General features: G+C 46.5%; 1 protein-coding gene across 1 annotated transcript; it reads left to right on the top strand.

The window, feature by feature from the left end:
• The first annotated feature begins 2334 nt into the window (after nt 1–2334).
• Nucleotides 2335–14806, top strand: LOC131709034 (scavenger receptor cysteine-rich type 1 protein M130-like). Its single transcript, XM_059010643.1, has 9 exons — nt 2335–3244; nt 9877–10221; nt 10748–11062; nt 11665–11751; nt 11914–12276; nt 12625–12927; nt 13469–13540; nt 13869–14186; nt 14595–14806. Exons 1-9 carry the CDS (start codon nt 2335–2337, stop codon nt 14804–14806), a joined length of 2925 nt encoding a protein of 974 aa, XP_058866626.1.
• The last annotated feature ends 290 nt before the right edge of the window (nt 14807–15096 follow it).

The raw sequence follows: 15096 nt of genomic DNA on the forward strand, positions 1-15096 counted from the left end.
TTATAAAATGACAGAGGAAATGTTGGTTAATAGAGTGTAAATATATAAAGATAAAACGTCAGGTAGGCGAGGTTGTGTAAAGAGATATTTCTGCTCGTATTAAGGTTTGATTTCTCTCAAATCAGCAATACGAGGGAAGATGAAATAATCTTTACTTCATTGATTCGATTTTCTTTTTTTAAGTCACATTATAGTATTTTTAAAATGTCTCCAAATATAAATGTAAATCTCCCAATACACTTATTTTTCCAGCCATAGTTTTGTTTTCAACATTTAAAATATGGTAAGAATCTAATGTTACTGCTGATAACTTTCTGCATCGTTGTTTGTTTCTACACGCAGCAGCTCCTTTCTACCTGAACAATAGGCTTAGTATAAGTTACTGTTTAATCAAAACTAATAATAATAATAATAATAATAATAATAATAATAATAATAATAATAATAGCACACATTGTACCGTTACAAAATTATACCTAGGCCTATTTAATAATCTGTCTCTCATAATGTAATTACAATTTCACAGATCCACAACAGATTTTATCTATAAATGACTGAATAAGGTTGACTTCACAAATACATAATTTCACTTAATTAAAAAAAAAAAAAAAATTAAAAATATCGTGCACGAGCAATAGCCAGGTGTCTTTGTTAATCGAGCTCGAAGAATAAAGTAGCCCGTGTCTTAAATTCGAGTACAGTATAGTGATGCGTGCATTAAAATCACCAACAAAAGACAAGACTACCTGAGTACACAAACAGCAATGTGACTGATTGCCGAGAAAAGACGAACAAAGATGTCACTGCCCGAATACACAAATAGCAACGTGACTTACTGCCGAGAAAAGACGAACCAAAACGTCACTGCCCGATCTCGAATCATCCATGACGTACAGGAACCATTTTCTAAGAAGAGTCATTAGCTTCCTGAGGAATTCGAAGAGACACTTTTACAATTTCAGGGTTTTGTTATTAGGCTCAGTTTTAACAAACAGTACCAGCTTGGACAGATCGGAAATGCTGACCAGACCCCTGTATTTTCCGACATGCTAAGCAATACCACAGTTCACAAATTGGGAGAAAAACAGGTGTGAGTAATCACGAGTGGAAATGAGAAGCACCACATCACTGTAATTGTGTGTGATAGCAGACGCTCGCAAACTGACTCCATATGCGTAATTGAGGTGGTGTCTTTGTAAATGTATATTTATTTGATGTTTTATTTTTTCCTCAAATTGAGGGTGGGAAATGTGGGCTGCGTCTTAAATTCGAAGGCGTCTTAAATTTGAAAGAATACGCTATCTATATTACACCAACATACACACAATCTAGCCTGGCAAGTCTTCATTCCAGTTCTCACCTTTCCCTCACCTCTACAACTCAGTACCAATCAATGGCAATTAGTTTCCGCAGTGAGTGTTTTAAAAGCCGACTGGAAGCGGATTTTCCTCTCATCCAGGATGCTGCCGTTTTTACTGCCGTGTTGCTGTACCGAGGTGTGAGAGGGGAGGGATTTGGACTGACCGTCAGGTGCATGCGGGAGCCTGTAGGGGGTTTGTATTCTCCGTGTATTCACACGCTGTCAGGCAATGTGTTATGACAGGACTCAGCTGTGAGGAAATCGGCTGACGTTCTGTCATTGGCTGGGGGGTGGGACTACACGGGGTGAATGAATTAATAAAAAGGCGCTGTTTTGTATCCTCTCTGGCTCATGCAGGAAACATAGTGGAGCGTGACTTCACGGCCGAATCCTGAACAGTCAGAGGCTCTGGAGCAGCGACTCGGAGAGACGGAGTGGCACTTCAGCGCCAGGCTAACAGACTCGGGGTGCAAGCAAAGCACACGGGTTCATTTATTGGAAGACTATTTTAGGTAGCGAGTTTAGCGGGACTGAGCCGCCCCACAGTATACGAGAGGGTGCAGAGCAGTGCCTGTTCCTCAGGGCTCCCACCGCTAGAGGGAGCAACAAGCCGCGGAAAAAAACCTGCACACTTTATTTTGTAGTTTTTCCTTAAAGTATTTTGTTTTCCTTTTTCCTTTCACCTTTTTACTTATTGTTCTTTTGGATTACACACCTGTGTGTTGTATGAAGACGGAGCACAATACCATTGTTGGTAGAGTGTCCCGAACTGTAACAAAACACCTGCCAACTGAGCGCAAACTAATAAATCTGGGCGCCTGTGCCGGCATTTCATATTTGAAATTTGTGTCTGTCTTGTGTCTTCCCACACCCTACTACACGTGGTGTCAGAGTGGGATGAACTGGCATTGCCAAGACACAGCAGTGCCCATTTAAAAAAAAAAATCAGAATGGATGCACTACAGTTTGCCGAGATGATGGCCCTTCTGTGCCAGACACTGACAGCGGCGGTGCAGGGAGGGACTGAGGCTGCTTCCAGATGGCAGCAGCCTACTAAAATGATGGCGGAGGATCGCCCGGAGGCATACCTTCGCCTGTTTGAAGCTCTGGCGGAGGCCAATCAGTGGCCCCAGGACCAGTGGGCGAGCTACCTTCTGCCGCAGTTAACCGGGGAGGCGCAAGCTGCTGACCAAACTCTGTCAGCGGAGGAGATGAGGAACTATATAACCCCAAAAACGGCTATTCTCAATAGAGTCGGAGCCACCCCTGAAAGGTACCGACGGAGACTCCGGGAGGGGAAGTTAGGGGAGATGGAACATCCCCGTACACTGGCCCACCGTCTCCGCGATTATGCCGTGGGATGGCTGGACCCTGCCACCAACTCCAAGGATCGGGTTGTGGAGTTGGTGGTGCTGGAGCAGTTCCTGGAGGCTTTGGGACCGGTCCTGGGACTGTGGGTACAGAGACAGGGACCCGGAACCCTGAATGAGGCAGTCACCATGGCTGAGAGATACCAGGCAGCTGAGCCCGCTCCTAGCACTGCACCCTACAAATCCGCTGCCTCGGCACCAGCACTCCACAATGCCCCTGAGAGGGTGAAGGGACTCGGGGGGGCGGGACGGCAGCCATTTAGACGGGCTGTGGCTGCGGGAGCTCCCAGTCCGGGAATTGGGACGGGGTGGGCGGCCCCACGGCCGATCGCAGTGTCGGGCCGGGGTCTCGGGCGGCCACAACATCGTCGGAGCCCTTTGATTGCTCCTGTCTTTCAACCTCCGGCAGAGGCTTCAGGGAGAGAAAGCAGCCAACCGAGGTGTTGGATGTGCCACGACCTGGGTCACCTGGCTCGCGACTGCCCCGCCATGGAGCGTGACCTCACTGGGTCAGGTAAGCATGTTCAATTATCTCAGTCACTCCAGCAAACGAGTTTTGTTCTTCCTGTGACAGTGGAAGGGACACAAACTCGGGCTCTCTTGGATTCAGAGTGTGGTCAGTCTCTGATACAAGAAGGGTTGATCTCACCGGGGCATAAACGATTGTTGGGACGGGTTAATATTAAATGTATACTTGGGGATATTCACACTTACCCTAAGGTATGGATAACACTGAAATTTGGCACTAAAACAACACACATACAGGTAGGCTTGGTTTCTCAGTTGCCACAACCTGTCATTTTGGGGCGGGACTGCCCGCAGTTCAATGATTGGGTAGCGGCTGCGGTTGCCCCGCCTTCCCCATTGACAGAGAAGGAGGAAGTAATTGGAGATATCTTTCCCTTCCGCGACCCGGCTTGGTTTTGTCACAGATTTTAAACCCCGTAAAACAAAAAGGGAACGCCGGGCCGCCAAGAATGAGGGTTGGCAATGGAGGGAGTCCGGTCAGGTTTGGGTGGGGTGAGCCTGGTCCTTCCGCCTCTGCTCGGGATCGACCCGACCCCGAGTTGGAAGCCATGGGAGCTGATTTTTTAGCTCGCTCCCGTGACTTTCGACTCGAGCAAGGACGTGACGATGCACTAGGTCGGCTATTTGATCAAGCGGTGGTGGTTAATGGTCGGGTGGTTGAACCTGGTCGTGTCGCCGCGTACCCACACTTTGAAATTGACCGTGACCTGCTGTATCGGGTTGATAAATTGCACCAGACCAGGGAGGTGCGTGGCCAGTTGCTTGTCCCTAAGCCTTTTAGGGAAGATTTATTGCACTTGGCTCACGCTGTTCCCCTGTCTGGTCACTTGGGTAGGGACAAAACTAAAGCGAGACTTGAGGCACGGTTCAATTGGCTGGGTTTGGATGGCGATGTGAGGCGGGTTTGTGAGCAGTGCCCAGAGTGCCAACGTGCCAGCCCCAGAGCCGTGCCACGAGCTCCCCTTGTGCCATTGCCACTTGCCACTAAGCTCCTTTCGAGCGTATTGGGGTAGATATAGTCGGACCGCTGGAGCGAAGTGCGTCGGGATACACGCACCTGCTGGTTATTCTGGATTACGCTAGGCGTTATCCAGAGGCCATACCACTTCGCTCTGCCTCCGCTAAATCTGTCGCCGACGAGCTTGTTAAAGTTTTCTCCCGGGTGGGGATTCCCCGAGAAATGCTTACCGACCAAGGAACCAATTTTATGTCACGGCTGGTCCGCGAATCATGCAAACTTTTGGGGATTAAGACCATCAGGACATCAGTTTATCACCCTCAATCTGATGGTTTGGTGGAGCGTTTTAACAAAACTCTAAAAAGCATGATGCGTAGGTTCATTGAAAGTGATGTGCGCAACTGGGATAAGCTGATTCCTCCCCTCCTTTTTGCGATTAGAGAGGTACCGCAGGCTTCCACTGGGTTCTCCCCGTTCGAGCTGCTGTATGGTCGGAGACCTCAGGGCGTGCTCGATCTCATCAGAGAGATGTGGGAGGAACAGCAGGACAATTCGACCAATACGGTCCGGTATGTGTTGGATCTGCGCAGGCGTCTTGAGTCTGTAGGTCAATGGGCTCGTGACAATCTGCAGCAGGCACAACACAGGCAGGAGACCAATTACAATAGAGGGGCCCGTTTGCGCACATTTCAGCCGGGAGATAAAGTGCTTTTATTATTACCCAGCTCTGAGTCTAAACTCCTGGCAAAGTGGCAAGGACCCTTTGAGGTTACACGCCGGGTTGGTACGGTGGATTACGAGGTCTGCCAGCCGGGACGAAGGAGGGAAAAGCACATTTATCATGTGAACCTCCTGAAGCCTTGGGTGCAACGGGAGACGTTGTTAGCAACACCCACAGATGACGTCACTGATTTGGGACCTGATCTTTCTGTCTTGGCGAGGATGGGGTCAGTTCAGGTTGGTAATAACCTGACACCAAGACAGAAACGTGAGGTTCACAATCTGGTGGCTGCTTTTCCTGACGTGTTCTCTCCAGTCCCGGGGCAGACTCGAGTAGCCTATCATCATATTGAAATTGAGCCGGGGACACAAGTTTGTCAAAGGCCATACCGCAAACCTGAACGTAAAAGGCAGGTAGTGAAAGCGGAGATTGAGGAAATGCTCAAGCTGGGGGTAATAGAAGAGTCCCAGAGTGACTGGAATAGTCCAATCATTTTAGTAGATAAGCCAGACGGGTCGACACGATTTTGCATTGATTTTAGGAGAGTCAATAAAAATCAAAGTTTGATGCTTATCCCATTATTATTTGTTTATTTAGCAGACGCCTTTATCCAAGGCGACTTACAGAGACTAGGGTGTGTGAACTATGCATCAGCTGCAGAGTCACTTACAATTACGTCTCACCCGAAAGACGGAGCACAAGGAGGTTAAGTGACTTGTTCAGGGTCACACAATGAGTCAGTGGCTGAGGTGGGATTTGAACCGGGGACCTCCTGGTTACAAGCCCATTTCTTTAACCACTGGACCACAACTCATCTTCCCATGCCCCAGGTAGATGAGTTGCTGGAGCGTCTTGGCACAGCTCACTTTATGACGACACTGGATTTAATGAAGGGGATGGCAGATACCCCTAACCCCAGAATCACGGGAGAGAACAGCGTTTTCGACTCCCTTCGGGTTATACCAGTTTACTACCATGCCCTTTGGGTTGCATGGAGCGCCGGCCACTTTCCAGCGGATGATGGATTGCATTTTGCGGCCCCATCAGCAGTACGCCGCTGCTTACATAGATGACGTGGTTATCCACAGTGAGGATTGGCCGAGTCATCTGTGTAAGGTAGCGGCAGTGCTGCAATCCTTGCGGAAGGCCGGGCTCACTGCTAACCCAAAGAAGTGTGCAATTGGGAAGAGTGAGTCGGAGTATTTGGGGTATCGGGTAGGTGGCGGCCAGATCAGACTGCTTGTTGCAAAGGTGAAAGCCTTGGCTGACTGGCCGACTCCTACCACAAAAACCCAGGTGCGCTCTTTCTTGGGACTGGCGGGATATTATCGTAAGTTCATCCCAAACTTTGCTACTCTCACCGCTCCCTTGACAGACCTAACCCGGAAGGCTGCCCCAAATACGGTCCAGTGGACGGAGCTGTGTCAGAGGGCCCTTCTCGCCTTGAAGAGGAGGCTGTGTAGCAAGCCAGTGCTGTGCAGTCCGGACTTTAGCCGGAGGTTTACCCTACAGACGGATGCATCTGAGACAGGTCTTGGTGCAGTGTTGTCTCAGGAGGTGCAGGGAAGCGAGCACCCGGTCCTGTATATCAGCAGGAAGCTCCTTCCCCGCGAGAAGAACTACAGTACCATCGAGAAGGAGTGTCTCGCAGTAAAATGGGCAGTCGAGTCACTCCGGTACTACCTCCTGGGGCGACATTTCACCCTCATCACAGATCATGTCCCCTTGGCATGGCTCCACCGAATGAAAGATAACAACGCCCGTATCACATGGTGGTACCTGGCACTGCAGCCCTATGCCTTCAGTGTTGTCCACCGAGCAGGAAAACTGCAACAAAATGCAGATTTTTTCTCTCGGGAAGGCATAGAGGTGTAGGATTTTCGAATGGACCGGTGGTGCCATTCTGAGGGGGAGGATATGTGAGAGGGGAGGGATTTGGACTGACCGTCAGGTGCATGCGGGAGCCTGTAGGGGGTTTGTATTCTCCGTGTATTCCCACGCTGTCAGGCAATGTGTTATGACGGGACTCAGCTGTGAGGAAATCGGCTGACGTTCTGTCATTGGCTGGGGGGTGGGACTACACGGGGTGAATGAATTAATAAAAAGGCGCTGTTTTGTATCCTCTCTGGCTCATGCAGGAAACATAGTGGAGCGTGACTTCACGGCCGAATCCTGAACAGTCAGAGGCTCTGGAGCAGCGACTCGGAGAGACGGAGTGGCACTTCAGCGCCAGGCTAACAGACTCGGGGTGCAAGCAAAGCACACGGGTTCATTTACTGGAAGACTATTTTAGGTAGCGAGTTTAGCGGGACTGAGCCATCCCACAGTATATGAGAGGGTGCAGAGCAGTGCCTGTTCCTCAGGGCTCCCACCGCTAGAGGGAGCAACGAACCGCGGAAAAAAACCTGCACACTTTATTTTGTAGTTTTTCCTTAAAGTATTTTGTTTTCCTTTTTCCTTTCGCTTTTTTACTTATTGTTCTTTTGGATTACACACCTGTGTGTTGTATGAAGACGGGGCACAATACCATTGTTGGTAGAGTGTCCCGAACTGTAACAAAACACCTGCCAACTGAGCGCAAACTAATAAATCTGGGCGCTACTACACGAGGCTATAAACTTAAATTGTCTTTCAGCTGTCCCTGAATAATATCCTGTAACACAAAACTGAAACTGTGCTTTCTGAAAAAAAAGTGTACAAATTCTGCATAAGCAAATGTATTTGAAAATATTCAGAACCCCCCTTCAATACTTAGATCCACAAACAAGGCTGTTGTTATACACGTGTGTTGGCTGATTGATTAGTCAATAAAATATACAAATAAATAAAACATTTCATTGTATTACCTGTTCACCAGAAAACAGGGATTGTGACCCTTTTGTCTTCTCCAGATCCACACAACGTTGTGCTATCTGAACCCAGTATAGAATGCATGTTTCAGGAAAACAATGTAGGATTTTCACATTGTTTCATTCTTCTTATGAACTGGAATATGATACTAGACAATGAATGATAACATATAAGGGCAAGGGCAGTTTATTTATTTACCAAGTTTCAACCTCTTTAAATAGATGTACAAATAACCCTCACTACTTTTTGTAATAGGCCGTTTTAACAGCTTGCCTACAGGATCTTGGCAGAGGTTAGTGCTGCAATGTGTCCGCTAGGTGGCACCAAAACACTGTTCAAAGTTTTTACATTGCAAAGGTCAGACTAATACATTCTGTTTAGCTGCATTAATTGCTGCATTGATCAGTGAAAAAAGAGCAATAATTAGGCTTCCTTTGCATGCGATCAAAACCTTTTGTTATCCTCCTCACTCAACAGCTTCCTCATTAGAAAGTATCAGAACTCCCTCACATCTTTTTTCTGATATGGCAGGGCAGCTTGCTGATCTTGTCGAAACCACAATACGAATTCACTCTGTTGTTAATATGAGCTAATCTTATATTGCTGCTCTTTCAACTAAGCTCAATGTCCTTTGGATAGGACAGAAAGTGTGTTGTTTGAATAAACAAAGACAGAAACTGATGTTTTAAATTACCAACCCCACACTGCTACTTGTCACTAATGACGGTTTTGCTCATTTCACATCTATAGACTACTGCACTGTGGCAGCATAAACTGTTCACTGCTCTGTATATATATATAAAACAAGCATGACTACAAACAAAACAGGAATAGGCAGGTCTTCATTTTGTTGCTTAATAATGGATCATCTAAAAGCCTTTCAGTCAGTATGTGATTGCAACACAATACAAAAATGAACCAGAGAGATAAGTGAATCAGACTTGTCAGCTTCCCAGACTGTTATAATGAAGGAAATAAAGATGTTTAGGTGGCAGCCTTACTGACAGGATCCTTTATTGCTCTCTTGAACTCTCTGATTCAAAATATGTCTTCTTGCTATCTTGCTTCATCAATGGCATATTATTTACTTTTATTTTAATTACCATGTGTGACCCAGTGGTTTGCAGTGCTCAGGTGTACAGGTGATGCAGGTGCTGTGATCGAGTGGTTTGCAGTGCTCAGGTGTACAGGTGATGCAGGTGCTGTGATCGTGTGGTTTGCAGTGCTCAGGTGTGCAGGTGATGCAGGTGCTGTGATCGAGTGGTTTGCAGTGCTCAGGTGTACAGGTGACGCAGGTGCTCCAGCAACGACAGACACAAAGTTTACGGTTCAAAACAGTTCTTTATTTTCTCTTGGTCTGCTTGAGACCGTTAAATAATAATGCTGGCTCTACACAACAATGTGTATTGCCAGCGTATAAACCACGGGGTTCAGTCCCGAAATAATAATACAAAGAACAACACACAACACAGACACTTCTCCTGACAGTGAGTGCTCTGAGTGCAGGTTCGGTGCAAGGTAATACAGTGACAGTCATGCAGTGAAGTCCGGGCTTGATGCTGGCCTGTAGCGACAGCTCCCGGTTCATGTTAGCCATCTAACAGTGACAAACACAGACAGTTAGTTTCCACAAACAAACAAAACACTTAATACTGACTATTCGCTTATCACAGTCCGTTTCCTTTCTCACTCATTCTCATAACCACATCAGAGGAACAGATTACATCGTCACATCCTCAATTATACCCTTAGTCACGCCTCCTGCGATAGCTAGTCACGTCTCCTCCAATCCATGACTGACACATCGCCTACCGCTTTAGGGCGATGACTTCGGGCATCGTGACTCCGCCCCCTTCCTAGATGGCTGGCTTCCGACTGACCCTGGAATGAACTGCCAGACCAACCAGTACAAGGCACTCTGTTCCTGTTAGACAGCGCCCTCACAGATCGGGAGGGAGATTGTTGTCTAGGATTCATTCGCTCTTTGTCACGTTTGTATGAGGTTTAGTGAAAGAATTAACTGAATAATAATATTTAGATGTTTTCCAAGGTGCACTTTGTAATTATCTGTTAACTGTTTTGCCCCCAGAGTCTAATGTCTGCAGTTTTGTGATTTCAGGACATAGAGCAGTGCGGTTAAGTGGTGGCAGCAACCTCTGCTTTGGGAGAGTTGAAGTAGTGCATGGGCAGAGCTGGGGAACGGTCTGTGATGCTGACTTTGACTGGCAGGATGCAGAGGTTGTCTGTCGGGAGCTGCAGTGTGGAATTCCTCAAAAGGTGCTGGGGGCTGCTCATTTCAAGGAGGGGAATGGTACACTTTGGTCGGAGGAGATCCAGTGCTTTGGAAACGAATCCCGGCTCTATGACTGTCGCACTACAGACACGAAGAAGCAGAGCTGCACACACAGGAACGACGTGGGCCTTGTCTGTTTCGGTGAGTCTTTATTCTTGTTTATTAATCAGGGGCTATAAACATTATAGGCAGATAGCAAGCAAGTCCTTTAGATAAATGTTTCAATGAGAATTCTGTATCAAAGTTTTTAGAATGCGGGCTCTGAGATTTTGCTTTAGGAGGCTCAAGTGTAAAGAAAGTAAGCATACCATGAAGCATTTTTAGATACAATAAAGCTAATTTTTTAAATAGAAATTGACCAGCTTGATACCGCTAGCTGAATGCTGCTTCATTTTTGGCAGGCCTGTTGTTGATCATATACCCGAGGGTGTGAGGGTTTGGGTTGTTCTAGATGAGTGTCACTCTTCAGAAGTCTGTAATTAAATGAATACTGATGCATAACTATTAGAAAGCTAAAGAAATGCATGACCACCGATCATGCCCTTGCAACCAATATTACAAGAACATAGCAACCCTTTTGTGATTGATAGCTAGAGTAAAGCAAACCCCATGTCCTGGTTCTCTGCTTGTGCTGTGCCCTGCTCACACTCTGCTGCCCTGTGTGCAGGGTACACTGAGTACAGGCTGGTGGGTGGCCCGGACTCCTGTTCTGGTCGAGTGGAGCTGCAGTACGATGGTCAGTGGGGGACGGTCTGCGATCGCTATTGGGATCTACAGGACGCCACAGTTCTCTGCAAGCAGTTGAATTGTGGGTACGCTGTATCAGTCCCGGGGCAGGCCTGGTTTGGTGAAGGCAGCGGTGATGTACGGGCTGATATATTCGACTGTGATGGCAGTGAGACACACATATCAAATTGCTCCATCTCTGCATGGGGACAAGGTGCCTGCCCTCATAGCAATGATGCAGGAGTGAATTGTTCAGGTGAGTAGTAACCACTCTAATGGGTGGAAGATTGAATAGGTAACTTAACATCCTATCTGCTAAATATATCTTGGTATTTTAGGTATTCAGATCTTCTACTGCCATCTGGTGGGATTGTAAATGAAATCAATTTACTGTTACAGTATTTTTTTATACCCATTAGTACTGATTAACTGTTCCCATATTTGGGGTGTATTAGATGTGTACAGTTTATGATATTTTATACATTATGTATGCATACAAATAAAGCAAACGGTCTCATATTTAAGCTTATATAGTTAGAAATGCTATTTACACTTTTAATTAAGTTTTCAATTATCCATGTTGGTTCTGAGTTCTAAAGCACTCAATACCATTATTAGTTTATTCATTTCTCTATAAAGCTAAATCTCTGAATTGCTTTGAGCTTGCTCCAGGTGGAAGAACAGACAGTGCCCAAACAACAGAATTACTCTGAAACCATGTTTATGTTTTAACTGATTCAACATACAAGATAACAAACTGTAGACTGATGTAGAAGCTGTAGATGCAGTAAATAATGGTGCTGTTCCTTCAGCTCTGACGTGTTTCATTCCCCCCCTGCTCACTCTTATTATCTTCAGGTCCATTGCTACCAGCACAAGCAGGTCGAGTCGGGCCTCTACCAAGTAAATGCAACACCAGTAATGAAGGGACCACGCTCTGCTCAGGTTAGTGCAATTCAAACTCTTGTGTTAATAAGTTATGTCAATGTGACTATTCTGACATTACTGCCATGGGTACAGTCTGGGACAAGGATTCTTATCTGAAAATCGGCATGCATTATCATAGGGTTATTATTTATATTATTACAAACTGATTCTGTGCCTAAGCTGCAGTGATTGTGTTATTGATGTGTGCTTGTGATTCTGTCCCCCTAGATCACACGGCCCTCAGGCTGGTTGGTGGAGGAGGTGCCTGCGCTGGGAGGGTGGAGGTTTATCACAACGGCTCCTGGGGGACGGTCTGCGATGACTCCTGGGACCTGGCAGATGCTGAGGTGGTGTGTAAGCAGCTCCAGTGTGGGACGGTACTCAACGCCTCAGTGTCAGCCTCCTTCGGCCAGGGGACCGGACCCATCTGGCTGGACGAGCTGCGCTGTCAGGGGAACGAATCGACTCTGTGGGAGTGTGACTCAGGAGGGTGGGGGCAACACAACTGCAGACACAAGGAGGACGCGGGAGTCGTGTGTTCAGGTACAGGATTGCAATAACTCACTATACCTAACCAGTGGAAAGTGAGTCATCTCTGTATTAGCCATTAATATAATAATTGTGGAAACCAAAGCAATATGAATTACTACATACAACTTATTTAAACTGAGAGGAGGAGCTCAGTAAGCAGGGCAGATTACTGGTGATCCTGTAATACATGAAGATTTCAAACCATTTATACCACCTCTCCAATTTCTAGCTGATTGTATTAAAACTTTTTATATAAAAAGCTTTTTAATATTGTCTCGCAGCAGTATTGTAATCAGGATAGTTCTGAATGTCATTCATTGCAGTGCAGTTTACTTTCACGGTTGTATGTTGTTTTGACAGAGTTCAAGGATCTTAGACTGGCTGAAGGCTGCTCTGGACCAATAGAGGTTCTCTACAATGGCACCTGGCGTAGTGTCTGCAGCAACAGAATGACACAGATTACAGCTTCAGTGATATGTCAGCAGCTGAACTGTGGAGAAAGTGTTGCCATTAGAGATGCACAATCCAGGCTGAGTTCTGTTTACAAATGGCTTGATGAAGTGAACTGCCGAAGACACGACTCTACACTGTGGCAGTGTCCATCCTTACCCTGGGGTCAGACAAATTGCTTTAACAATGAGGTGGCTGCGATTGAGTGCACAGGTAAAGATCTCCCTCTGTTGTTCCTCTGCTGGGCACCTGATGGCTCAGCAGTTAAAGACCACAGGTTTGAATCCTCATCCTGAGATAACAAGGACACGCTGCCCCTAGCAAGTTACACAACATGGTAGCTGTGTTATTGGAGGATTCTGTCCTTTCTAAGAGAGGTCCATTTGATGTTCCCTCTGCTTGGTGGATGTTAACAACACTTCTGGAAGCAGAGCAGCGGATAGTGTCCCCAGATCCCTGATCAAACCCCTGCACATCAAAGAGGAGAGGCCAGAGCAGGGATGTGTTAAAGTACAGAAAAGCAGGGCCTCTTTAGAATAGAGAGGAGATGAAACTTAAGAGATCCCAATAGAAATATGTCCAGGCCTTAAGGACAGCCCTACAGCAATATCTTCAGAATACTTTGCATTCACCATTTCTTGTTTCAGCTCAAAACAAACAAGACACAAAGCAGGAGCATTCTTTCAGCAGAGTGTGAATGCAATGTATTTTTTTTCCCAAACACTGAATTCACTTAATTGTTTGTTTTTAACAGTGAAAGAGAAGCCGCCTGTCACCAGCATACCCAAGTCATGCTCTGAAGACCTCACTCAAGAGCACTGCACAGGTTATTTTTTATTTAACAGCGTCTAAAAATAATGCATAAAATTGCAAAAGCATGACCTTATAGTGACATGCATTGACATTTTAGACAACATTGTCAACGTTTGGCCTTTAAATTTCTGCTGTGAACTAATTTTAATGAGCGGTTCTTATAGTTTAAAATACTAAAGAGTCTTTAAATTAATAATGCAATACTGAATTGTGATTGCCTCTGATCTCTGAGACTGGTTACCTAGATTTTTTTCCAAAAAGGGATATCAAGCCTCTCTCTTCTACTCACACAGCAGCCTCTGGGCTGAACTGATTCAGGAAGCCCTGCTGTTTTATTCCAGAGCCAGCAGAGCTGAGGCTAGCTGGAAGCTCAAGTCCCTGCTCCGGACGGGTGGAGGTGCGGTTTGAGGGGTCCTGGGGGACAGTCTGCGGTGACTCCTGGGACCTGAAGGACGCCCAGGTGGTCTGCAGACAACTAGGCTGTGGGGCAGCAGAGAGCACAGGGGGGGGTGAGGCTACGTTTGGACAAGGGAACGGCACTATCTGGCTGGACGAGGTGAACTGCAGGGGCAGCGAGATGCACCTGTGGGACTGCCGGCACTCTCCACTGAGACACAATGACTGCGACCACAAAGAGGACGCATGGGTTACCTGTGCAGGTGAGAGGGGGGGTTATCTGAGCAGGGGAGATGGGGAATGAGCTGTACTGGGGAGATGCTCTGTTGTGTTAGGCAGGGAGTACTTGCTTACATTGCAAATATTAACGGTCATTTCATTTTGTTGTACAGGTGTTCCAACTACTATCAGCTCTCCATTGAAAACAGGTAAAAGCAGCTTCTTTTAAACTTCACAGACACTACACTCTTATAAACATAAACACAAAAGCACAGCTCTAGGGGGAAATGTTTCTTATTGTGTAGCGTTCTGAATTTGGGAGTCGTGTGGATAAACGATGGGAGGCCTCAGTTAGGGCTTTCCTATGTAAGCAATGTGAATACAGCTTTATTTACAGTACAGTACCCAACTGTTTACAGAAGTGTCTGTCTGTCTGTCTTCCTCTCCAACAGAAGCCTCTCCATCCAGGCTGCAGCCACAGAGAGACATGACCATCCCAGTGACAGCCTGCATCGTGCTGGGAGCTCTGCTCTTTGTGGTGTTGGTCCTGTTAGCCGGGCAGCTGCAGCACAACAGGATGCTTCGGAGAGGTAGGGAACAAATCCCTTTAAAGAGACGCGAGCTCAGGAAGGTGACACACTCAGGTCCTAGTGCGCTGTTCTAGGATTGTATTCAGTAATGCCCTTGTGGCAATGTGCCCCGCCCCTGTGTGCATATTGTGTGTTGTGTGTTGCGTGCGTGTGTTAAATGTTGGTGTATAGATTGGTACACGGGATATAAACGGGTCTGTGTTTCACGTGTGATTTAAAAAGTGTAGATTTGTATTTAGGCACGAGGAGAGCACAAATCACTTCACGTGCTGGTTAAACGTAATATGTGAGCACGGGGTTGCACAGAATTAATTCACGTGCTGGGATTCAAGTGAATAATTAATTAGTAATTGAATCCCAGCAC

The sequence above is a fragment of the Acipenser ruthenus genome, chromosome 41, assembly GCF_902713425.1.
Source record: "Acipenser ruthenus chromosome 41, fAciRut3.2 maternal haplotype, whole genome shotgun sequence".
NCBI classification, from domain to species: domain Eukaryota; kingdom Metazoa; phylum Chordata; class Actinopteri; order Acipenseriformes; family Acipenseridae; genus Acipenser; species Acipenser ruthenus.